A 26,279-nucleotide genomic window follows, 5' to 3' on the forward strand; every position below is an offset into this window, starting at 1 on the left:
ATAATTCAACTATCCTTTCCTCTTTGTTTGACTGCCCATCTGAAGCTGTTTTCATGGCTTATACATTTTATAGAGAAATTTGTCTCAACAGTCCAGAGTACCACTCACTAATGCTGCAGCAGGGAGCAGGAGGAGGAAAAGGGTTATGGCCCATTTCGGAGGAGTGGTAACTTAGTAATGGGGACTTGACAAAGGAATGTAGGGTGTGTGTGTAAAGGTCAAAGGTTTCCCACCTGCTTAGCATGGCCACGGTGCCGTGGTTGCTAATGAGCCTGCAATAAAATAGTTAGAGCGGAGCATAAATTAAGCATTTACCGCCCAGAGGGGTGAAGCCGCAGTGTTTCTGTGGACTCAGTTTTCTTTTTTTCTCTGATCATGAGCATCCCAAAGTATTGTTCCACTGTGGAGAACTGTTTGGACTAATGACGAGATCAGACTACAAATAATGATTTACTCCAACATGTTTAGAATTGTGAAGGATTTAATTATGGAGGTTAATGAACTTGGAGAGAAATGTTTGACACAAAAAGTGAAGGTCCTCTCAGACATATCACACTTTTCACGTGATCTTTATCACCAGCATTTTCAGTTTTTTTAAAGATTTTTCCTGTCAGTGTTAGCTCGAATGAATCCATGTTGACTTAAAACCTAGGATGAGAAGTCCTTCGTGCTCAGCTAAAAATGGAAATTTGAACATCTAGGCAGCTCCATCTGCAGAGGAAGATCTTGTGGACCTTATAGTGATATTTTTTTTCAGCTGCTGTTTCCAAGGTCAAGAATGAACTTTCATTCTCAACAAAAGGTGAAGTTCAAAGGGAGAAATTTCCCCAAAAATACATGTATCAATAATTTCATATTTTAGACATTCAGGGAGTGGAAACCGTAAATATTTCTACCCAGTAGAAAGAAATCCAAGAGAGCATTCCGATCTCATCCCTAATCCAAGACTCATCTGCTTATCCTCAAGGCTGAGTCAGTTCAATATGGGAAAACTTTCCAAAGCAAGGTAGGGAGCGCCTTCTCCCAAAGGGCTCTTCTTCACATTCTGTTGGTCGAAGATGTTTGGAAAAAAAAATATCAAGAAAGAAAGAAAAAGATGTGCCATTATGATGGTTGATTAAGATATTTAGTGTCTTCACGAAGGACATAAAATCGCTCTCCGCCTTTTTCTTGCCTGAAGGGCCAAATTAACTCATCTAATCTTCTAATCATCTAATCTTCAAACACTGTTTATTTTCTCATCTTAGGCCGCCAATCAGGGTTGGTCGACTCCATTCTGCTATAATACGACGGGGTTTAAAATCTTTAGTTACCATTGTCGGAGCAGAGTGATTGCCTTAATTGCAGAGGTTGTGGGATTAGTATGAATCAGAGTTATGGAGGAGCGTGAGTTAGCCCAGTGTAAACTCTGTCTCATTGTCTAGCACTGACAGCACCGGCCCATCCCTGTCAGCCTCGGGGCCAGCAACGCACACGACGACCTGCCAGGAGTTATGTGAACCCCAAACACTATGGGTCTGCTAGTCCCATAGAAACCAAACTCCCGGAGTAAATAGACTGGAGGTGATGTTTGACATGATCAGTGAGAACCCTTGTTTAGGGAAGATTTGGAGATCTGTTTTGCGTGGTTCCGATGTGCGTCCTCTCCGTGAAAGCCTGAGCGGTGGATGTGGATGTGTGAGGCTCTAGGCAGAGGAGACAGGGTTAGGTAATGGCTGGATGTAAAACAATAGAAAGCAAAGCCTGGGGAGAAACCTTATTATACTTGGCTTTGACAGCCACGTTGATGGTGGGGAGCTGCGCTGCGGTTGCAAACCATTGCACAATTGATTCACAGCTAATGCTTTGAGGAGTCTCAAAACGTTCACACTGTGATTATCAGATCAGACGCTGAAACGTCAGCCACTTGTTTCAGTAATCCGCCTTTACTTTGAAAAGGAAACATTGCTCCATCAGTCAAACACAATACATTTACACACTATTCCCACTCATAGCCCTTCAATAAAAAACGAACAAAACGACAGCAGAGATTTTTGGTCTTCCTGCTAAGGAAACTGTAAATCCAGTTTAGTTCCAATCATCATCACGCTCAGGAAGAATCTTTTGCCGTCGTGCCACTGCATCCGTTCACACACGAGGTTCCTGAACATCGATGTGATACAGCTCTGCCAACACTGTCAGCTCACGTTCCTTAAAGACGTATGTGTAATAGAAATGTACAAGATGCATTCACTATCTGGCAAACAGTAGACTATCCTGTTAGATTGTATTATGTTGTCACACAGCGGAGCGTTGTTTGAGCTAAAGTTTGTGTAGATGCTGCTCCGAGCATCGGATTGCTCCTAAAGCTGTCAGTCCCTCACGCTATTAAGACAGCTGCTCTTAGTGGGTATTGTTCAGCGGGGAGGAATGGGGACCTGACAAGCCTAAAGGGTCTTTCACTGCTATAGGCCTGAATAGGACCTGCCAATGTCATCCTCCACCCATGGCATTTTTATGGCATAGCTGACATACACACAACGCACTCTCGTCAGCCCTTCCGTGGCTCTAGTCAGGCTCCCTTTATTCCTGCACTGTATGTCAGCTGGTATTTTCCCATAGACATAAATTGGAGGAGATCTTTTCCAGGCAGCAACACTTTATCTTGGAATTACTCACGCAAACACTCACATGGAAACACACACTCTGAGAGCGATGGGCACACAAATAAAGACCGATGGGCAGGGAGAATCTCCCTCCCTCCGTCTCTCACGCAGGTGCAAACACGCTTTGACACACACACGCACTCACACCTTCTCACACACACACTACTCAGACAAAAGAGCCTTGATTACTCAGCAAATGGATGCACTACTGACTACACAGGCCAGCCCTTTTACAAACTGGCCTATTATGCGGTCTCAGCGTGGGGTGGAAGTGTTGCTGGGGCCCGAGGCAGTGCGGTTGTGGAAGGTTGAAGGACTCTGTGTGTGTGTGTGTGTGTGTGTGTGTGTGTGTGCGCGCACAGCTGAGAAGTGCTCCTATGCTGCGCTGCCTAACGAGAGGGCAGGTCAGCCATTAAATGGGCACTAATGCGGGAAATTGGAGGCCATTAGGCCTTTCTTTGTTGTTGTGCCTCTGTGTGGCTAGTTAGACTCTTGAAAAAGGAAAGGCCTATTAGCCCCCACGTGAAGACAGAGGGTGAATATATGGGCCATTTAGCACAGCATGGAGCAGGCTGGCCTGCTGCTGGAGGCTGCTGCAGATTGTAAAGCCGTGCGCATGTGAATGTAATGTACATCTGACATGGTGGTAATGTGTCAAAGGCTTTATAATCACTTTTCAATTTGTTTGCGAAAATTTGCAGTCTCGTAGGACAGTAGGGAAATACTCTTATCAGGCATTTTGTTTTCTACTGGGAATAGATAAACAACTTCACCTAGCTTTATGCTACTTTTAACACACTTTTTTCAAATGCTCCATTTCCCCCATTCACAGCGAAATATAAGACCAATGTTTAAAAATCTATTCATTTTGTGGGAAATGCCTGCTGTATGTGTATCCAAGGCCATAAAATGATATCTTTACAAACTTTCTAAACATACAGTATGTCCTCCTGCAGTTGCAGCAAAAGAAAATCAGTCCAGTAACTGTAAAAAGTGAGATTTTGTGAAGACACCTGTTATGAGAGTCTTTTTTAATTTGAGTTCCTTTGCCAACTACCACCCAGATAATAAAAGCAGAGATCATAGAAATTGCAATTATGAGTACAGACAAATAAGTGGACATAATCATAGCAATAAATAAAAAAATGTATGCAATCCCACAAATTTGATTAATGATGGTATAGTAGTAGTATAATATTCAGTCTAATTGCTGAAAATATTGTTTTCCTGTACTTCATAAAAAAGATGTCCATTCAGTACATTATATCTGTATGATTGCTCTCATACTTTAAATACTGTATACTTGTGTTGTATTAGAAGCTGTATAGATATGGAGATATACTCTTCTGTGCAAGTGTTTACTTTGCAGTCTACTGTAAATCCATTGCTTAACATTAACCTTCGCTCCACTGCTAATAGCTTCATAAGGGATCCCTGCTTGCAACGAAGCAAGGCGGTTCTCACAGCTCTTTAATTGCACCGGTCGGATAATCAGACTATATTTTATCACCCACTGACAGAACATCGTAGACTCTGCCTGCACTGGGAATTGCATAATTTGACCAAATATGAGAAAACATCAGAGTGTTAAATTATAAAATAAAAAAAGGAGAAATAGATAAACAGCTTGACTGCTATGAAAAAATGTCAGACAAGTGCATTAAGGCTGCTTGATGGCAAATGGTATCTGTCCACTGGAAATCAGCACTCACCGAATATTTAATGTGCCTTTGATAGCCCTGCAGGAATGATGAATATTCTGTGTGACTTGATCTCAATTAGCAAAGTCCCCTCGAGTCCGGCCTGGGATTTAACAGGCAGCAGGCTGATCTCTTTCCATTCCTCTGTCCACCTCATCTTTATTTTTCCAGCCCCCCCCCCCCCCCCACCTCTATGTTTTATTCCTTATCTGTCTCTTTACTTTCCTCACGCTCTCTCTCTCGTCCTTGGTACAGTGTCTGTAAGGCAAACTGCTAATTAAAAATACAGCGGCTCTGAAACATGGCCTTCTTTGGGAGCAGCCAAAACCCAGAGTTTAGATGGGGTCATTAGAGACCGAGTGAAGAGGGCTAGAGGGCTCACAGGGGGCTAAAGTGCTGTGGCTAATTGGCTGCAATAAAGGAATTAAATTAGCCTGATATAATCTCTGCAGCGGGCACCTCATCCTCCTTTCCCTTCCCTCTTCCCACTCACCCGCACCCTCGCTTCATCACCCCACATAGTTTCATGGCATTCCCAGGGTGCTCCCCAATACACACTGGCCAGTGTTGACCTTAAACTCCTCACACACTTCATACATCCTCCACCCACCAGCATGATCTCTCTCTCCCACTCACACGTTCTTGGTTTGCTCTCTGTATTTTATGGAACTCTCACCCTTTGCTCTGTGCAATTTGCAGCAGTGTTTCAGCAAAATTTAACTGTTGGCTAATTGTTGCTGAAGAAATGACATGAAATCTGAAAGGGTTACTTTGTGAAAGTTTTTTTGACCTTTTTAAAATGAATCCCTTCCAGAGAAGTTTAGTTTTCCTTATATCTTATTTCAAAAGCCATTTAAGATTTGTTTGTTGAAGTTGAATTAGAAGTTTTTTTAAAGATTATTTTTTGGGTGCTTTTTCACTTTATTAGATAGTGACAGTGAATAGACAGGAAATGGGAAGAGAGAGAGGGAATGACATGCAGCAAAGGGCTACAGGAACCCTGGCCGCAAAGGACTCTACTAGGTGAGATAGAGGTCGTTTTGAATTTTAAGCTTTTTTGACCCCATGTTGCAAGTTTTATTTTTGAGATTGTGTCTTGTTTTTCTTCAGATTTAAAATAAGTAATATGTGGTGAAAACATGCCACTTAGAAGCATTTTAGAAAGAGGAGCTGGTTGCATATAGAAGGAAAAAAATAGCACAGATTTCCTTTGTCTGTATGAATATAATTTACAGTAATTCGTACAGCAATTAAACATATTGTGGCAACAACTATTGACAGACAAATAATTTGCTTGTTCAAAAGGATTAATTGAGCTGGTAATGGTAATGACATTTATATAAAGCCATAATTGCATCTAAAGAGAACACCAAACACAAAACAATGAGATGAGCGCTCCATCTATCATCTCAATCCCTCAAATGCCCTCAATTAGCTCTCATTTAATTTGGAAATTTCCGCCTTTATCATGCCAGCGTCTGGATCAACAAACACAAGATAAAAAGCTGTATTGTTCTAAATTATAAGAGGCTAAATAAACAGTTGCTATGACACAGATTTATTGGTTGATATGTAACAGAGAGCAAAATATACAGTGGTTACCGAGTGAACATAAATATTTCTGTAATTTCACATCACTCTGTGTTTTGGTTCAACAGTTATTATGGAGGCCTTTTAAAAAAAAATAATTAAATTCTTCAGTTGTTTTGGGAGAAACAGTCATTATCAGCGATGGGCGATCATTTCTTCATTGTGAAATTCCATAGTCGTTGAATCACAGCTTCTTCATTGGTGTGGTCCGACATCAGTCTAACAAGAGGCACTGGAGTCACCTGTCACCTGTCATGTTTTTAAATTGCTTCTCCCTGACAAAATATCAACACAGAAGTAATCTGGCCACAAAATGATTGCTTGTGATGTCTGCGCTCGAGAAGAAATTCCAGACATTAAAGGATAATATCAGTGTTGTTTGAGCCAATTGTTTAAATGTTGTCCCTCTACTTACTGTAACTTTTCTCCGGCTGCTGTCTGTTTACGGTCATTTACCGTTATTCATACTTCAATTAAAAAAAAAAAAGATTTATTTTATAAAACCAGAATTGGCTTCTTCAAACATTCACTCAATTTCAGATTTTACATACAAAACATATGATGAGATTATAAAATATGATGCATTTTGCTGATAATACTTATGTACCTTTACTTAGTAGTATTTTTAAAGTGTGTATTGCTACTTGCTACGTTGTGTGTGTGTGTGTGTGTGTGTGTGTGTGTGTGTGTGTGTGTGTGTGTGTGTGTGTGTGTGTGTGTGTGTGTGTGTGTGAGGGGCATAGAAGAGGATGCTTAACAGACTGCCATGATTTAAGTTAATACACCATACACAGTATAGGGCGGTATCAAGCTGTTCGAGATATTTTGGGGCACAGTTTATAAAAATATTTGCAAAAATAAGTCATAGTGAATATAAACTCCTTTCTCTCTCTCAGAGGACACCCAATAGTTTTTCATTTTCTTTTAAAGGGGTTTTAGAAGTTAATGTGATTACTTTTGGGGGCGCCCATAGGCTTAAACGTAAACTGCTCATGTGTGGACTCCCCTTGGTGTTTGTTTAAAAGCAGAGCAGCAGAGCCCCTGCTGGTCCCCTGCTCGCAGGCGGTGGTTTGGGGTACTGGGTTTTGGTTTTGGCGGTGTAGGTGATGGCAGCGGGGAGGCTGACATTTCCTGAGAGCTGTGGAAAAATGGCAGCAAAATCTTTGTCAGCGCCTGTGACCTCCCCAGACCTCGTAAAAAGACCGGACATTTATTTTTGATGGGAATGTTGATGACAGTAGTGTCTCAGTGTGGATAGTTAGATATCTAATGTGGTCTGATATGCTACAACACATACAATTAGCCGTCCCTTTTCAAGTTTCTCTTTTTTCTTCATTTGTGCCTTTATATTCGAGGTAGTGGGCAGCCAGCAGCTAAAACAAATCCAGCATGTGGATTTGGATCGAAAGTGGCAGAGATCAGTTGCTCGAGTGTGTCTTTAGAACAAATCGAGGCTGTGACCAACATTACTCAATTACCAGGCTTATCGTAAGTACGATGAGCTTAACCTCAACTCCAAGCTCTGTTGCTTGAATTTTCTCTCTAATTAGCCAAGGGAAGGCCGCCTCTGTGCTGCTACGAGACTGAGGTCAGTTGATAAAAGCTGGGAACCACTCAAAGAAACAAATTAGCCAACTTTTCCAAAACACACTCAGACACTGCTCTGAGGCCCTGTGTTTCCTACTGTAAAGGATGTGCGGCAAACAGCAACACCCAATAAACAAATCCGCTTGCTGTCAAAATTCTGCAGTTGGAGGTCAAAACAGCTGCGAGACTCGAGAATGCAGCTTTTTGTCATTGTAGGTAGCGGTGGGGCACATAACAGGAGGTGTTGAAAAGCTTTAGGTAAGCTTAGCTTCATCCAGCTAATTCAATTACTCTTGTTTTAAAGGTATCAGTTCACACTTTTTTTTTACTGCTCACCTGGGGGGCGGTTACAGCCGCCCACTGACTCGCTAATCCAGCCTGAAGCAGTTAACTTGATTGAAAACAGACCAAACATTTGAAGGTGTCCTATAAGGAAAATGTAGACTGTGTTAACATTAATTATAATTTACAAAGCTACTCAAATTGTGATATATTTAATATGTCTTATAGTTGATTCTTATGCAAAACCCATATATTGTTTTGATATTAACACACAGATGAAATGTTGAATCACAGGAAGCTCGGAGCAAACTTGTCTTTAAAGTGCACCTGGTGCACTCAGCATGTGTCTGTGTGTTTTGTGTGTGAATGGTAGCAGTAGCTTTTGTTTGCTCTGAAGGTGTGTGAGCTGATTGCTTGGCTGAAATAAACTACAGCTCAGCTTTTGTGTTTCCTCTGAAGGGCAGAAACCCTGAATCCTGCTGGTTGCAAAAAGCAGGCGTGAGGAATGTGTATGTGTGTGTGTGTGTGTGATTGCGTGCGTGCGTGGGTGCGTGGGTGCGTGCTTGCGTGCGTGCATGTGTTTGTGTTTTCATAGCGGTCCTCCTGGAAAGGGATAGCTGGTATTTTAACAACAGAGAGCAGTTTACTGAGGTGTTCATTCTGAATGGGTCTTTTGAAAAAATGAAAACAAAAACCTCATTTTTGTGTAATTTTAGAAGTGATGGACTAGTTTTAACTAAATACTCCACTCTATTTTTATATCACTTTTTAACCTTTAGAGGGTACCATTAAATGACCTCACCGTTTGCTTGTGACAGACATGTTTTACGTCGGTGTGGTCCGGTTTAAATTGTCTTTACCTCTAAGAAAACAAAAGGCTGCAGCTGCTGCTTCAGTATAAATGCATGATGCTGAGAATTTTAATAAAATCTCTACCACCGTATCAAGCTTTTTATGGTGACGGAGAGGAGCTGCCAGAAGGGAATTTATCAACCATGATTTTGTTCTCTTGGCTTAACAAAGGTGTTTCCACAACAAACTGAAAATTAGAAATAAACTGACATTCATAATTAAATGGGTGGGATGTATTTGTTGTTTATGGCAAACCCAACCAGGTCTTGTGTTTACGAACTGTGAAAATTCAATGATTTATATCATAACACACATGAGAATAAGTGGTCTTAGCGTGATCAACATGGTACATTAACATGAGGTAATAGAACAAAAATGAATACCACTCGAAAACTATAACCATTTATTAATGGTTGTTTGCTTTATGAGAATCACTGAATGGCGCACATATTATCCAACATATCAGCGGGTGCTGAATCTGATGCAAATACGTTATTAAATTACATTAAAATGAATAAAAAGCAATAGCAAATCATTCTTGTTGAAGGAAAAGGTTGAGAGCAGAGTCTCCTGTGTCACTGGAGTATTTTATCGTGACTGACCGCATATGGTTATCTTTAAACACAGCTGATTTTTTTGCCTGATAGGGAGTTATGAATGGAAAACTCTACATGAATAGATAACACTGAGAAGTCTGAATGACTTGTTTATAACGCCGCAGGAAACCTGATAAGCCCACGGCAGACAAATCGCATACTGGCTTACAAATCTTCAATTGTTTTTAATTAAATGTGCTAATTTGGGCTGTGATGATGTCATTTTTGTCTGTGCTCATGAAACACTTGGAATAGCGCCAACAATAACCTTGTTTCCACGTTTCTTTTCAATGTGTAAGAGGTATTGTGTGAACAAGCTTACATCACGCCCAGTGTCAGTGAGTTTAGATAAAGAGTTTAGATAAAGTGCTTCTCACTCGTCCCCATTATCTGACATAATACCTTATAAAGCATGATACCGTCAAACACAATGGGGCCTTCTGCCCCACACCTTCACATCCAGCTTGTATGTCGTCTCTTTTTTCCATATCCAACATGCCTCCCAGGACAACAGCATTATTCTCACCAGGGCAGTGTAGTCCGGTAGGCTAGAATTCCCCCCTGTATTCATTTAGGAAGGATGTGAAACCACCTTTGTAGTGTAACAGAGATGTGTCTGCAGGTCTAAGACCATACACTGATCCTCCACCAACTGAACTCTACAGTGGTCCCTGATACCTGCAGGCGGGCGCAGAGATAGCTTTCACCAAGTGTGGCCCAGAATTACAGAGAGACTGAACCTGGCCCTTGGCATTTACAGGCTGGATTGACAGCCAGCTCAGAGACACAGATCATATCAGAGCCGTCTGAACAGAGTATGAATTAAACCCACTGTGTTATCAATTGATCTCTGTGGCTAAAATATCTATGAATGAAAGGAAATGTTATGCACTTGTATCCCTCAACCTCTTTTATATCTCAACAGTTTTGTGCGCACACTGTTGTTGCTATCTGTGGGTTCCAGGGTTTTTCCAGGGGAGTCAGGGAGGAAAGCTCTGCTGTCTGAACAATATGAGTCATGCACAGGTGTAAATCTAGCTAAAGACAACAATGCAAACATCAGATCTGTGTCACTTTAAGGAAATCCAGTCGGGTGAGACACAGGAGTAAAGGTGATCATTTTATGTAATCCAACAGTACTCAAGGTAAAGCACTGTTTATTTTCACAGAAAATAAAATAGCATCATCTTGTGGAATTAAAAGTCTTGTTTTTTGCATACTGAGGCTTTTAAGACCACCAGTCTGAAGCAGGGAGGGAGAACAAGACATATCACTAATTAAACCCTGCTGTCCTGCAGGAAAGTTAGAAAGCCAAGTCACCACTGACAAGGCACAGAACTGCTAATGTGTGTGTGTGTGTGTGTGTGTGTGTGTGTGTGTGTGTGTGTGTGTGTGTGTGTGTGTGTGTGTGTGTGTGTGTGTGTGTGTGCCTGTGTGTGTGTGTGTGTGTGTGTGTGTGTGTGTGTGTGTCTGTACTGTATGTGTATTTTAGAAAATGGATTGTAATTATGTCCTTGGAGTGGAGAGAAGGAGCCTCGGGGGCCCCAAACAGACACATACATCCAGAAAAAAACACACATTGAACAAACAAACACGCACAAGTGAGAAGCCAGGTTGATGGATGCTGAGGGAAGTGAGAGCTCCTCCGTAATGATGGGCAGATGATGAAAAGACCTGTGTGGGGAGGTGGTGCAGAACAACACAGACAGATGAACCAACCAGGGGACCCCAGTTGGACCCAGATAACCCCCATTTCCATACGTACACACACATACAGTACAGTATGTAACCACACACAGTAGAGCCACAAACTGTATCAGAAGTGTTGTTGTTAATAATGCATGAATGCCTCTCTGGTGGTGGTGAAGGATCGGTGGCTCGGACGGCAAACCTTAATGAAGTTAGGCATGTCTTCCTCGTTCCGCTGCCAGAGAGTCATGAATAAACATCAGCCGGCTTATTAAACTTAGCGCTGGCAACTGTACTCATCAGTAAACAAGCAGCAGCGAGGGGTCTCTTGCACATGCTCACAGGGATTTTGGCAGGGAAGGAAGAAATGTTAATACCATGCCTTCACTTTCTGTTTAGTACAGTTTGGACTCTGGAGAGCAGGCGAGGACCTTGAGGAAACAAGCTAGAGAAAGATAAAGAAAGTGAAGAGTAGAGTGTGTAAGAGACAGAAAAAGGAGGTAGATAAAGGATGCAGTGTTTGACCTCATTATCAGAGAACTCTCTCACCTTCCCTGACTATCTCTAATGGCATTGCATCAAGTCAGTTTTTAGTTTTCTTAACACAAACAAAAGATCCTGGAAATTACAGTAATATGTAACGGCCACAGAAAATAGTCATTTCTGAATGGCCGTCAGATTTAGTCACTTCCGCACACACTCAAAATGCCCTCCCCCTGCCTCCATTTGGAGTTGTGGAGTCATGTGGTTTTCTCTCTGCCAATCAGGGGAGATCAAGCTATCTGACAGATATTGACATCATGGCATCTGAACAATCAGCAGTGGCCTGGAGCACCTCAAACACAGCCATCTTGCAGAAATCATAAATATCACTTTTTTGAACTTGGCTTCTCCCACAGCTATGGTAATAACATCATAACTAAACATGGTAAGTTGATGTAACTCACAAATTATTTGGTTGAATAGTTGTGTTAAAGATTGAGATTGTTGTTATTTGCAAAGCATTTCTAAAAATTAACTTAATGTTGGGCTGAAATCTAAATGCACCATATTTGATCATATGCCCCGTTCACCTAAGACTAGCATGAGTAGCACAAGTGTCCATTTTTAGACATATGTCTATGAATGTATGTTTTTTATTATAGTTAAATGGCATACATAGGTGCTTATTTTTAGTGTGAGGCCTAGTAGTGTGAATTCATTTTAATTACTCAATATTGGTTTGTGATAAAACACAACTATGAGTAAATATAAGTGGGCTACCAGTAATTATAATTGATTTTTCTGTTTTTATATTTTCTATGTCAATACTCTTTTTTTCCAGTACATCTAAATTACACTGTTACTGTTTTCCTTTGGCTTAATATTGACTTAAAAGCATATTCCTTTTGCAGCTGTCTGCTCCGTTCTTTTATGGGGAGAGGGATACCGTTGTTGTTCCTGTAAACCCTGCCAGCGATGATGATAGCTCAGAGGAAGAAGACAACGATGTGGCAGATCCCGACTTCCTTCCACGCACCTACAACCTGGACATTGATGGCCCTTCTGCCAAAAGGAAGTGCATGGGGCCTGCAGTGGAGGTGCTTGTAGATGAGGACCTGGTTGAAAATGATGACAATCAAGAGCCGGCACCAACAGCAAAAAGGCCCACTAACAAAAGGAAGCCAGAACCCCAAGAACCCTCTAGAAGAAGGTTGATCTGGACAACCCACCCCTGCCTGAATACCATCACATTCCCCCATGACTTCATGCAAAGTCCATTTGATTATTTCAGCAGGTACTTCAGTCGTAATAAGTAATCTCGCACATAACATATCAAACCAACTTATATGCAACCCAGATGAACATCAACACCCCCTTTGCCACCACTGAGTTAGAAATTATGAGCCACAAAGTTCATAATTTTATCATCAGTGGTGGCAAAATGTTGATGTTCATCTGGTTACATATGTTGGTTTGATATGTTAGGTGCGAGATTACTTCACGACTGAAGTACCTGCTGAAATAATCAAATGGACTTTGGATGAAGTCAGGGGTGGGTTGTCCAGGTCAACCTTCTTCTAGAGGGTTCCTGGTGTTCTGGCTCCCTTTTGTTGGTGAGCCTCTTTGCTGTTGGTACCAGCTCTTGATTGTCATCATTTGATTGCCCAGGTCCTCATCTACAAGCACCTCCACTGCAGGCCCCATGCACTTCCTTTTGGCAGAAGGGCCATCAATGTCCAGGTTGTAGGTGCGTGGAAGGAAGTCAGGATCTGCCACATCGTTGTCTTCTTCCTCTGAGCTATCATCATCTCTGGCAGGGTTTACAGGAACAACAACGGTATCCCTCTCCCCATAAAAGAGCCAAGCAAACAGCTGCAAAAGGTATATGCTTTTAAGTCAATATCAGGCCAACTCTGATTTTTAGAAATGCTATGCAAATAACAACAATCTCAAATTTTTAACATGACTATTCAACCAAATAATTTGTGAGTTAAATCAACTTACCATGTTTAGTTATGATGTTAAGAGTTTTTCCAGTATCAGTAGCCTACCTCAAGACAGAGATGTCTCTAAATAAATGTTCCTTGCAGGTTGTGTGTGTTTTTCACATAATTTTTAAAATTCACTCTGGGTAATTTTTGTTCACCCTAGACGGACAAGTGCTCATATATGGTAACTTCATTGACCTTGATTTGCAATGCAAACATGAAAAATATTGGTAACTTTTTTTTTTTTTTTAAATGTCCTGTACCATCCCCCATTACCTTTCTGAGGTTACAATTTAGAATTTCCAAAGATTTCAATGAGTGCCCTATAAAGGATTAAAATTAAATATTAGTATCAATAGTTTAACTATGGTTATAAAGTAGCGCACAGGGTACGGTCAATAAAACATGAGGTAACCATAGCAGTAGTTCTGCTAGATGCTATAATGCTAAATTTTTAGTTAACTCGCACAAGTGAGATTTAAACCATCATGACTTTAATTGACTACAAATACACTTAAAAGGTGAAAGTATGATAGTGAATAATGGATGTATTTCCACTGCTGAGGTCATTATTTTAACATGTCAGGACATCACAAACCTGTAGGGTGCTTACTGACATGAAGGCATTTTTTTATTTATGTCAATTCAGTAAAAATAAGGAACAGAATTTACTATTAGAAAAAGGACAATAGGAAATAGGGTTCAGGTGCTCTAAAGAGATACCTAGAGGATTTTAAACTCTCCAAAAGGGTTACATGAGGGCCATCTGCTCTACTCACCACGTTTGTTTTTTTGTTAATCATTTGCACAAACCTGTCACCTTACTGGTTAACCTCAACAGGTTAAATTTCAAACTTGAATGCAGATTCAATAAAACGTGGTCATCATTTACCAACTATATAATTAGTTTGTTGTCGATAACTGGAATAAATACTTGTGAGCTATTTGTTCCATACTAAATGTAACCTTTTTACATCCTTTTTTTATTTCCTTCTCAGCCTGTAACTGCAACCTTCACGCCCGAAGGTGTCGTTTCAACATGGAGCTGTACAAGCTGTCGGGGAGGAAGAGCGGAGGAGTCTGCCTCAACTGTCGCCACAACACGGCTGGACGCCACTGCCACTACTGCAAGGAGGGCTACTACAGAGACCTGTCCAAACCTATCTCCCACAGGAAAGCCTGCAAAGGTACAGTGCTGTTCTTTTCTGGCAAGGGAAAGATTTAAACATGTTGAACAACAACCAAATATCTTATTTATCTTTATCTTAGTTTTGAAATATTGCTCTTCGAAATTTCATTACACACACTATTACATACTCAACACCAGCTACTACTGACTGAGATTTTTTCGGTCTGATAGGAAACCGTTTTAGATGAATCACAGGAAGTGTGTGTGGGGGGGGGGGGGGCGGGGAGCCAGCAGTCTTTTCATTCCTGAGCCTGTCTCACTCTCATCTTGCTCTGTCAGCGGAGATGAGTTGGGGGTCTGTTGGGGGGTGTGGAGGTCATGTTGGCATGGGGCGGGTCGGGTCTGGGTGTTCCCTCATCGACAGTTGAGTTATTTGGCTTCGTTCGGGGGGGGGGGGTGACAGGACAAGCAAAACAAACAGAGCTGAGGTGTGAAGTGATCCCCAGTGCAGGTCAAAGACAAATGAGAACCCAGGAAGATCGGTGGAAGGGCTGCAGGACGGAGAGAGAAGAAGGGGGGGGCAAATCTCAGGTTAAGGGGTGGCAAGAGAGTGAAAGATGGGAGGGAAGGTAAGGAAAAAAGGAAGAGAGGAGGACAAGAGGAACACACCCCCACGCAGGTGTGTGCTAGATGTATCGCCTGCCATTAGCCCTCACCGCAGCTAATAAGGGTCAAAGAAAGAGAGGAGGAGGAGAAAGAGGAGGAAGGGGGGGTGATTGAAAAGAGAGAGGGTATATATTTTCTCACCTCTTCTATAGCTGCAGGGAAAGATAACAGGAGCTGAATCCCTGTGCAAACAAGCCCAGAGACACCTCAGAATCGCTCCGTATAGATACAGCTTGCACGCACGCATGCACGCACACACACACACACACACACACACACACACAGAAATACACGCATACCTGTTTGAGGGGTTCAGAGCGCTCACTTCCAAAGAGGAAATATTAGCTACTTGCTGACAGTTTAAGCCTGAGTTTTCTCACATCATTCAGCATGTAGTAAATAAATAAACTGACCAATCAGTCAGTATGACAGAAGACAGGTCTGAAGAGTAAAACATCTGCAAAAGAATCTAATGTTCAGACAAGACCATGATATCTAAAGATGCATTTTATTAAGTCTCGACTAATACATTTGATACCGTCGTTCTGTAATTTTCACCTTTTCCCTTTGCAGAAAGTGCATTTCCCACAGTTGACACCCTTCATGTTGCTGTAACAAAATCATTAATCAAACAATTGCAAAAGAACATCACACATGCATTCGGTCTCATTAAATTCCTGACATCCATGTGACCATATCAAGCACATTTCATTCTCTGCATGAACACAAATTCATAACAAAGCTCTCTGACAAATGCATCCATTCTATTCTCCCCTCCAGCCGCTCATGAGCAATATTTCTAAACTGACACTAACACCTTCCGTGGCTTTGGGCCCATTCTCCTGTCGAGCAGGAATGCAAACATACATTCATCACGATGGGACGTCGTGTATCATTAACCCCTATCCTCCGCTGTGTCTACCAGGCTGGCTTATTGTGGAGATTTAACCTCTTTTTTTTGTTGTTTTTACATCCCTTCTCATGTGTCGGAGACTTGATTCTTTCAGCGTCCCATAACTCACTTTCATGGGGTTAGATGCCTCAAGTTCCTGCTGTGCATTTCACCACAGAATTGTTAAACATGTTTACTTGTATTTGCAGACAAAATATACAGTTTACAATATACAGTAGACAAAATAACAATGTAGAGCATAAAAGCACAATAGCTATTACTAATGAGGAAGGTCTGTGCCAAAATACAGCAAATGTTTTTATCCTATTATATTCACATCTGGTACATACCTTAATCCTTTTTGAATTAGTAATTGACTGTATTATTTATCATTATGCCACAATTTTTTCTAATGCCTTACACATTTTAGATGATGGAGAGATTTGCATTTTCAATCAGCAGCAAATGATTAAGCAAGCATATTTCCGATGATTACAGGCCGCTTTTCATTACTTTTTTTATTGCTTACACTGGTGACTTTCTCAGTATGCTAGCCACTGACGTGAGAGACCTTGGAAGCAAGCAGTCAAAATGTGGGTCACCAGAAGAGAACAAATGTAGAGCCAAATTAAAGCAGAGCAAAAGCAATGATAAAATGTTTTTACCATAACTGGAAAACAGCCTGCCTGCATGAGAAATCTGTTTCCACTGATGTGGAAATCTGTTCTCATACGACAACGATGACTACTTTGATGTTCGGAAACTTTGGTTACATTAGTCATGAAGTGAAAGTTAAAACAGCAAGTCAAAAGCTGTGAAAAATGCACCTGGTATGGACCTCTGGCATCTGGAGTAAACTGTTCATGTACAGTTCATGTGCATCTGAATATGTTGGGGCTGGATCTGTATTTTATGTCTGTGTAAAACGTTTATGATAACTAGCGCTACTGATTTGGAGCCTCTCTGCCTCCTTCATCTGTCCTCTATGAATGGATGCTGTCTCTGTGCAGGCTGGTGTTCTCATATTTTATGACTGTCTAGTGCTCTCGCTGAGGGAAACCTGCTGCTAATGTGATGTCTACATGCAACTTTCTTTTACAATAATTACACCGCAGTGTGTATTTCATGTCAGAAATATCTGTATCTTTCTTTTCAGAATCACAAGTTTTCTTGTGTTTCTCAACGATCTAAAATCTCTCTGTGCTTGGCTTCTCGATTGTCAACATTTGCTGTTATTGTTTGAATATATCTTTGCTTTTTGGACAAAACATGCAATCTGAAGACTCTCCCTTGGGCTCTGAGAACATTGCAATGGCCACTTTTCACTATTTTCTGACATTTTAAAGAGCAAAATATTAATTAATTAATTAATTGAAAAAGTAATGGATGTGGATCATTATTAAAAAAAAGAAGTTATTAGTTACAGCTGAAATTATTGTTCTGACCGTCATTAATGTCATTCTCATGACTCATGATACATCATATATGCATAATTTAACTTATAGCCCAAAAAAACAGCATCATTGTGCTTTGTTATGGCTCCATGCACCCTTAGTGGTATTTCACAACAATTAAATATAATCTATAATAGTATTATTGTTATAAGATAATGATACTCCCATTTTCTTATAGCAGGAGTCATGTCATATACTCATTACATCAGAGTCTCCACACTAGTAAATATTAAATCTCACTTTTGACTCCTTCACAGTTTCTACTGCCTCTCACCGAACTAAAATATAAACACATTTCATCATTATTTATAAAATTGTCAATTTACCAAAACAGTTTTGTTCAATTTAATCCATGACATTTGCCAGAGTTTATGTACGTCTCACCTCCCCCAGCTCTGTGTAATTATAAGCAAACACTGTCCAAGTTTTTCTGAGGTATTCAGTTACATCAAATCAGACTTACAATAAAGGATCTGTGGTAATTACCCCAAACTGACAAATGATACGAAGCATGAACTGTTTCTTTTGCCAATTAAAACATTTTTGCAAGCTATATTTGGAACGTTACAGATAAAGACTTTAATTGTCATTGCAATACATGCTCTCTCTCTCTCTCTCTCTCTCTCTCTCTCTCTCTCTGTTAATAAACTTAAAGTTACCACACAACTTTGTCCCTACGTCAAACACCTATGTGTGCTGTCAAAAGTCTTGCCCTGCCAAATTCTCTCAGGTTTACCACATCATAACTCAAGATAATTCAATGAAACTCAAACCGCAGAACTAATTTCTGTCGGCTCCTCAAGCAGCGTGAACGCTTCACCCAAGTGACAGCAATTAAGAGGTTTGGATATTTATTGAACTCAAGTAGAGAGAGTCTTTTTGCTGTGTGGCTCTTGGAAGAGAATGGGCACTGTAAGGAGCGCGGGGCAGGTCGAGGAGCACAAGAGTTTGCTTTTATATGCGTAATACAATCCTCCCTGAAAGCAGCTCATTTCCATAGGAGGCTATTACAAGTAAAAGAGAGCAGCGGCTTATTCACCACAGAGCAAGCCGTGCCCTGTGGCTACATTTACACGCCGAAATGTATAACTTCACCCCTCATTGAGTAAGAGTGTAAACATGGCATACATTTCAAGCAGCTCTTGTTTGTATCTTTAACTGTTTGAAGCCTGTGAATAAAACACACTGAGGTGTATTTGACGATGAAAAGCATGAACTTAAAAAGGTGATGGTGAGATTTGAGAAAACCAAGAGATGCAGCACTGTGGGTGTTCTTTCAACACTTCTGACATATAACTGAGATAACAAAGGGTTAGGGTTATAAGTCACTCAGTGATAGCTTTATGTGGATGTTTAATCAGCTGTCTGATATCCCTGTTTGGCACCCTGGCATTGATTTTTAAAGTCTTAACTTTATTTTAAAAGGTCAACATTAGTGACTTCCTAAAGAACCCGTCTTGATGCAGAGCCTACAACATATTGAGCGACAATGATAACTACACGGGAGATCTTTGCCAAATAATGAGCCCTGCTCTTGATTAGTGCCCATCAGATGACCATCTAAACTTATTAAAATCAAGCTTGAGTTGGCGTTGGTTCTGTGACCGTTGGATTGAATTCAGGCCTTCACATTCGAATCCAAACATCAACCATCATATAATTGCATTGGTCAGCAGCATGATGGGGAACATATTTTGCATACAGAGGGAAATTAGGCTTTGATAGAGGGATGGTCTGTTTCAATCAGAATAACATGTTAAAAAACCTACTCCCCTCTCTTCAGCATATGTCTTCCATTGACACAGTAGGTTTTTTTATTGACCACATATAAAATGTTTTTCTGCTTGTGATTTGAAAAATATTGTTTTTCATGACTTCAATTTTAGCTCTGGATTTCCATCGGGTGTGTGTGTTATCTGCGTGTTTTCAATTAGAACAATGCACATGTGCAGTGTTGTGCATCAAACATGGTTCACAAAAAAAATTAGTTCGCGTCCAACATTTTTGGGCTCGCTCTGCGGCCTTAAGCATTACTGTTCAGGGCCATTGCAGCCTATTATTATGATCAATTAAACACTAAACAACACAACAAGCAAGACGCACCCTCTATTAGATAAACACGTCATTTAGAGAGCTGTTTATGTATAGTGCAACAACCCGATAATGCTTACTATTTCTGCTCTCCAAAGATACTTGTGGAGGAGCAGAAACCTAATTATAATAGAACACAGACTCGGGTAGCTTGGCTTCACTCCAGGGCCGACAAATTATTCTTATTGGCACAGAACACACAAACCAAATGGGGGGAGTTCAGACTTCAAACACCAGCTTTATGGTAAATGATTGGCAGAGTTCAAATTCTCACATTGTGCAATCTCAGACCTGACTGCCTGCCTTTGAAAAAGCCTTCAACTCTCCCCATTAACCAAGCACATTTTTCATTCTTTCATATGCAACTCCCAGCGCCAAGAGCTTCTTTTAGCGTTAGGAATTCTGTCTTCATCTAGAAACATGACAGCTATACAGGGCTAATCCCTTAGATTTAGTTCTACATTGTTAGGGAAAGACCACAGATTCCCTTATATACATACACTTACGCTTCTTATCATAAACTTCTGTCAATTCTCCTCACTGGAAGTGTTGAGACACAAAGGGCCTCCTACTCTCTTGTCCCCATATCTCCCTGAGCCATCTGTAGTAGCCATGAAGCAGTGCACACAGCCACTTAACCGTTAAGTGGACAAACACTTAAACGAGAAACTCTTACTCACACCTCCTGAGTAAGCCAGTCCTTTGGCCAACAGGTGGGTCATCCAGCCAGAGAGTCAGACAATTTGTCATCCAATCGGACAGCAGCTCAAGCAGTCAGTCAGCCGTCAAGGACCAAATGTGGAAGAGGAGGAGAGGGAGGCAGAGTGTTTCCCACATGCAGACCATGTGCTGTGCAACTTGATTTACTGGCAGGCTTGAGGCTCTGAGCTGTGGTTACCAGGAAGATGCTCTTAAAAATATAACCTGAGCTCTCTGAAGCTCCAACCAGAAACGCACTTTGCCCTTCTTTGCCTCAAACTCCTCTGACATACTCCTAAATTTACAGGCCTGAAGACGTGCTGCACCGGTCTCCACGCTTGTTAGGCATCCTGAGGCTGTGTGTGTGAGTGTGTGTGTGTGTGTGTGTGTGTGTGTGTGTGTGTGTGTGTGTGTGTGTGTGTGCGCACGCTTGTGTATTTTCTTCCTCCTCCCACTGAGCTAGACACAACTTAGCAATGAAAGCGGTGACAGATTGGTCTGATAAAGGTACTAATACACACACTTTTAAGGAGGCTTCTCTGAAGTCTGATAAGAAGGGTGAACAGCACACAAGTACTCTCTCTCTCACACACACACACACACACACACACACACACACACACACACACACACTGAGGAGAGATAAGAGCAGCAACAGAAGCTGAATCACAGGAAACAAGCAATAGAGATTAAAGTGATAATAGAGGAGAGAGGAGGTTGCCTGCTGAAATCCCAAATGTATGGACTTCACCTATAGAGTTGTCTTGTATAACTTGTCAAAATATCTCACAAAACAACAACTATGTTGTTTCCAAAAGTCCGAGGTCAATCATAAAGAGCATAGATTCGGTATTACATTACCACTTTACAGCAGTCTTTTTCCCTGAGGCCTGCTGTAATTTGGATCTCCCAGAGAGCATATCTCTCTCATACAGCCTGGATGAATAACAACCATATCAACGCTCTAGGTCAAAGTAAAGATGAAGAACACATTACATTATAACTGAAACCTTAGCTTTTTTAAGCATAAATTTCAAACAGAAACAATCCTATTCCTATGGTCAGATTACATTATTTAATGTATTGAATTAATTACACAGTAGAAACCTGCGTTTGATTGTATGCATAGTGTCACTGTTAATTTAAACTTGTTTTGACATTTATACATTTTACACATTCATTTTAATGCAACGGGCTAAAATGTTTAATTGTTTTAGAAGCTGTATTTTTTGTACCGTGGGCTGGACAGTCTATGCAGTTAAAAACAAAACCGACCAAACCACTAAATACCCCCACAAACCTCAAAGTACATAATTCAGCTTTGCCTTTGATGGCTTTTCAGAGTGACAAGTGACACAACACAGGAAAAAAATCTTCAGGGAGGGGCAGCGAAAGAGCAGAGCCCAACCCTGAAGCTGAGAGTCAGCATCACTGGTTTTCCACAGGAAATAAACTGAAAATACAACACTCATGGGGTGAGGAATATAGTGGTGAGAGTTTGGTGACAAACAGAGTTTTAGGCTTTGTAGGTTTTTCGATTAAAGAAGTGGGAATGTTGATTGATTATCAAGACTGTTCTGGTCTGGATTAGACTGTTAGGGTTTACTGTACGGACTATTAATTCAACCACTTCTCCTCACAAGAGCCACTACTATTCATATCCAAAAATAGATGAAAAGAAACAACTCTCAGACAACTATTATTCAACACCGATTTCAAACTTGACATGGGGTTTGGCTGTGAAATGAATTAAGGGCTTGGATCGGGGAACGCAATTGGAAGATGATTACATTCCTGAAGCATGTGTGTTCGATAGACCCCCCAGTTTGGGAGGAAGTGTGACAGACGTTTTGGGCTCGGGTTCAAAGTCTGGCATTAATCAGAAACAGACAATTAGGATTATCCTCCATTAGTTTATCATTTGGTAAGCATGCACAACCCTTTCTCTTTACCTCACACATACAGCTGCAGTCCCACAGAGCGCTCACACACTGGCACACACAACAAGGCCTAACAGCCAAACTCACACATTTGTGATTGGAGATCATGCTGATTAGGGCTGCACGATTATGGCCAAAATGATAATCACGATTATTTTGATCAATATTGAGATCACGATTAATTATCACGATTATTTGTTACTTTAACCAAAACAAATTTTATTGTCACATAGGCCAATTATAACTGCTTTTACATCCATATTGTGCTACATTCCTCCTTTATTGAAGGATACTGTGAAGGAGTATGCCATTTCAGCTGTTGTGCGACCGCTTTCCATACATGCAGGTTTGCCGTATGGTATCTACCTGACAAAATAGCAACGTGGATTTCATTGGCTCATTACACTGCCACTTACACGTCTGCGTTGCGCTCTGATGCTCCGAAACCCACGTTAGTGGCAACATAAACATTGCTGCATGTCACGCTAGTAAACACTAATAACACGTTACACAGCAGGTAGCGTTAGCCCACCGTTAGCTACAGTAAACACTAATAACACGTTACACAGCAGGTAACGTTAACCTACTGTTAGCTACAGTAAACACTAATAACACGTTACACAGCAGGTAACATTAACCTACCGTTAGCTACAGTAAACACTAATAACACGTTACACAGCAGGTAGCGTTAGCCCACCGTTAGCTACAGTAAACACTAATAACACGTTACACAGCAGGTAACGTTAGCCTACTGTTAGCCACAGTAGTAACTCGATTAAACACAGCTAAAAAGCTGACAGCTAAACGGTGTAGTGTGAATGTATTTCCAACAACGGGACGTCCAACAGTCTGCTGCTAAAGCTATGAGCTAACAGACAAAAACTGGCACTATAGTCACTGCTGTTGTCTGAAAAACAAAACATACGGGACATAATGTTGCGTTTACTGGTAAACTGGTAAACATTGTGACTGGCTTATGATGACCGACTGCTACCTGTTGTGGAATTTTCCTCCCGTTACTCCTCTGTCCTCTGTGACGGTCCACATCTAGAAACTAAGCTGCGCGGTGCAGGGAACAACTCTGATTGGCTCACAGAGGCACGTGATCAGAGAGTGGTTTATGGAGCGCTAGTGTGGCTTTGCAAAAACTTTGATAATGAGCGTTCTATGACGCATTTTAAATATCGCTCGATCACGCAAATTTGATTGTGGGAAGCCAAAATCGTGATTGTGATTAAAATTAGATTAATTGTGCAGCCCTAATGCTGATACTGTAGCTTGGCAGCTTTTGATTAAGGTAGACGTGACAGTTACATGCTAATTCGATCATTGGCAAACAACAACAACATGTCAAAAAAAATGTCTGTGGCGGATGTGTTGCTCTTTTAGTTATAATGCCACACTCGCTTCAAAATGAGTGCTGTGGTAAATTCTGTCTCTCTGTGCACGCCTCCACCTGTCTCTCACCACTCTATTATTGTTGACTCCACTGCTGTGTACCCACCTGCACTCTCTCTATAGGTAGTATGTGTTTGTATCTCCTCACATGTGTGTGTGTGTGTGTTTGTGTGTGACCACTCACTGTGCCTCTCTTTCTTCCTCTGTTTCCTCACAGCATGTGATTGCCATCCCGTGGGTGCTGCTGGCAAAACCTGTAACCAAACCACAGGACAATGTCCCTGTAAAGACGGCGTGACTGGTATCACGTGCAACCGCTGTGCTAAAGGCTACCAGCAGAGCCGCTCGCCCATTGCCCCCTGCATAAGTACGTGGAACCCAGTCTTTACCATATCTGCCTCACTGTAGGACTAAGGGAGGGACACACTAGACTGATGACACACACGTGCATATTCAAAATCACACACAGTCAACACATAATACAGTATGCTACACCCAAAAACACACACTGTAAAAGCAGACTTTACAGTGTCTGACTGTAGGGTTTCTGACCAGTAAATCTGCTAGCTTAAATAAACACACCATTACATTGAACCTCAAGGTTATGGTCTCGGCTTGTTGGTCTCTCTATAAATCTGAGTAAAGATGCAGAGTTGTTAACCCCAAAGTGTCTCAGATAGCTTGAGAAGATTTGGGTTGAATTACAAAATCAATCTTGTTCTCAGCATCCAATGGCCATTTATTAGCTAAAATATAGCCTTGTATTAAAGTCAAAATTAAGAAATAATCTAGCATCGCCTTGGGGAAGGCCTGCATTTGAAGATTTAAAGCTGCACTGAATAATAGCCCCATAGAAAATGACAATTTATTGGCTCCTTTGTCTCATTCTGAAATTAATTAATTGGTGCTCTTGCCATTGTATTAAATGCTTATGAGGAATACATCTCTACATGGATTTACATGGCTGAGGTCCAATAAAGAAATAAATGAAATCAACCTATTAGATATCATATTCCTGGAAAATGTCAAGTAAGAGCTGATTTGTCAAACATGCAGTGATCACTGAGAGATGGAAATAAAGTCCCTCTCTACAGTATGTAATCAGTTTAATCTTTAACAGCCCACTGTTACAGCGATAGCGCTTACCAAGTTTCATTTTAATACAGAGTCATGTTATAGCTTTTACTTTGTGAACACCTTCCAGCGCTGTGAGCCATAAATCTACAGGAGTCAATTATGAGAAACAGGCTCATTATTTAAACTGGCACGCGGGGCGGCTGAATACTGATGGAAGATTGCTGATCAACAACAAAATCAGCGAAGGGACCTATGGCCTTCAGGCGCCATTGTTTTGGCCGCAATTGTTTTTTCTTGTGATTATATAGACCAATTCTTCATGGGAGAAGGCCTCATTATGTCCACACGGCAACAACCAGGCGTGCACATCATTCCACAGATTGTGATATATGGTGACATAAATGTTGTGTACTTTCAGAAAGTAGAAAGCAAGTTTGCTCAATCCCAGTTGAGGAAATCAGATTTTACTCGATCAAAAGACTTGATTCTTTCTTTCTTCCCTCATACACACAAAGTCCTTACCTTTGCACAGCTGAAACCACCACTGTTATGCACCTCTTCCTTTGCATGTGTCTTTGATACACATTTGCGGTTTTTTCCTCTGTACAGACTTTTTGATGAGCCCCTTCTGTCCCTGCTGCCCACAATAACAAAAAGGCATTATGTGTGTTTTATATCTTCTGTTGCCGTCCTGCTCCTTTGGAGATAAGAGGACCGTTCTTCATGCATGGTTTCTCTGAGTGTCAACTTCCTACCCACTTGTGAATACAGGAGTATGAGGGAGGCTGAGAGAATCAAGTCTTTGGACAATCATACAGCTCTGTTGTAGTTTTTCCACAGTAGCAGAGTACAGGGGAGGAGGATGAAACAGAGAAAGCAGGTAGATGTTGGAAACATTTTTAAAATGATTTTTTGGACAATGTAAGTCTTTATTAGGCAGATAAGAGCAGAGACATGAAACAAAAATAAATTATGGGGCAGAGAGATGCAGTAAAGCCAGGGATGTTGCAGTACATGGTCAGTACTATTGTCAATTTTGTAAATAATATTTTGAACATCCAACATCTGATTGGTTTTTAGAAACGCAGGAAGAAAATGTATTAGTCAGATATGGTTCTGTATGAAATTTAAGAACCAGGAGCTTTGACACCCCCTCAGGGAAAACATGTATTGAGGAAGATTGGAAAGGACAAGATATAATAAATATTCAATAAAAGAGTATTAGCGGAAAACCACTTTCTGACTGAACTTCACAAAAGCTTAATTTATGTACACAACTCACACTTTGACCCCCAGATTGTACAAATTATTGCATTGCATTTAGTGTTTTTTTTAGCATATTATGCCCTTATCAGAGAGTATACAGAAGCCCTTTTTGATCTAATCTATCCGTCAGATATAACTTTGTGTGAATAAAGAAAATACACAAACACCCACTGTCAGTAATTTAGCAAATTTGCAATCTACTATCAACCATAACAAGAGCTTTGAGCAACTCATGTTCCTAATACTGGTATATTG

The 26,279-nt window shown here is 40.9% G+C and overlaps 1 protein-coding gene across 2 annotated transcripts in view; it reads left to right on the forward strand.

Annotated features, from left to right (window-relative positions):
• Positions 1–26,279, forward strand: part of ntn1a (netrin 1a) — a 65,805-nt gene that overhangs the window by 20,078 nt on the left and 19,448 nt on the right. The window contains exons 3-4 of one of the 2 annotated variants that reach the window (XM_028606153.1): positions 14,411–14,599; positions 23,899–24,048. In XM_028606153.1, coding sequence (XP_028461954.1) covers positions 14,411–14,599; positions 23,899–24,048 — 339 coding nt within the window. The remainder of the gene's footprint in view (positions 1–14,410; positions 14,600–23,898; positions 24,049–26,279) is intronic. The other variant, XM_028606161.1, reaches the window with a different exon arrangement.

The sequence above is a fragment of the Perca flavescens genome, chromosome 2 (genome assembly GCF_004354835.1).
Source record: "Perca flavescens isolate YP-PL-M2 chromosome 2, PFLA_1.0, whole genome shotgun sequence".
NCBI lineage: Eukaryota > Metazoa > Chordata > Actinopteri > Perciformes > Percidae > Perca > Perca flavescens.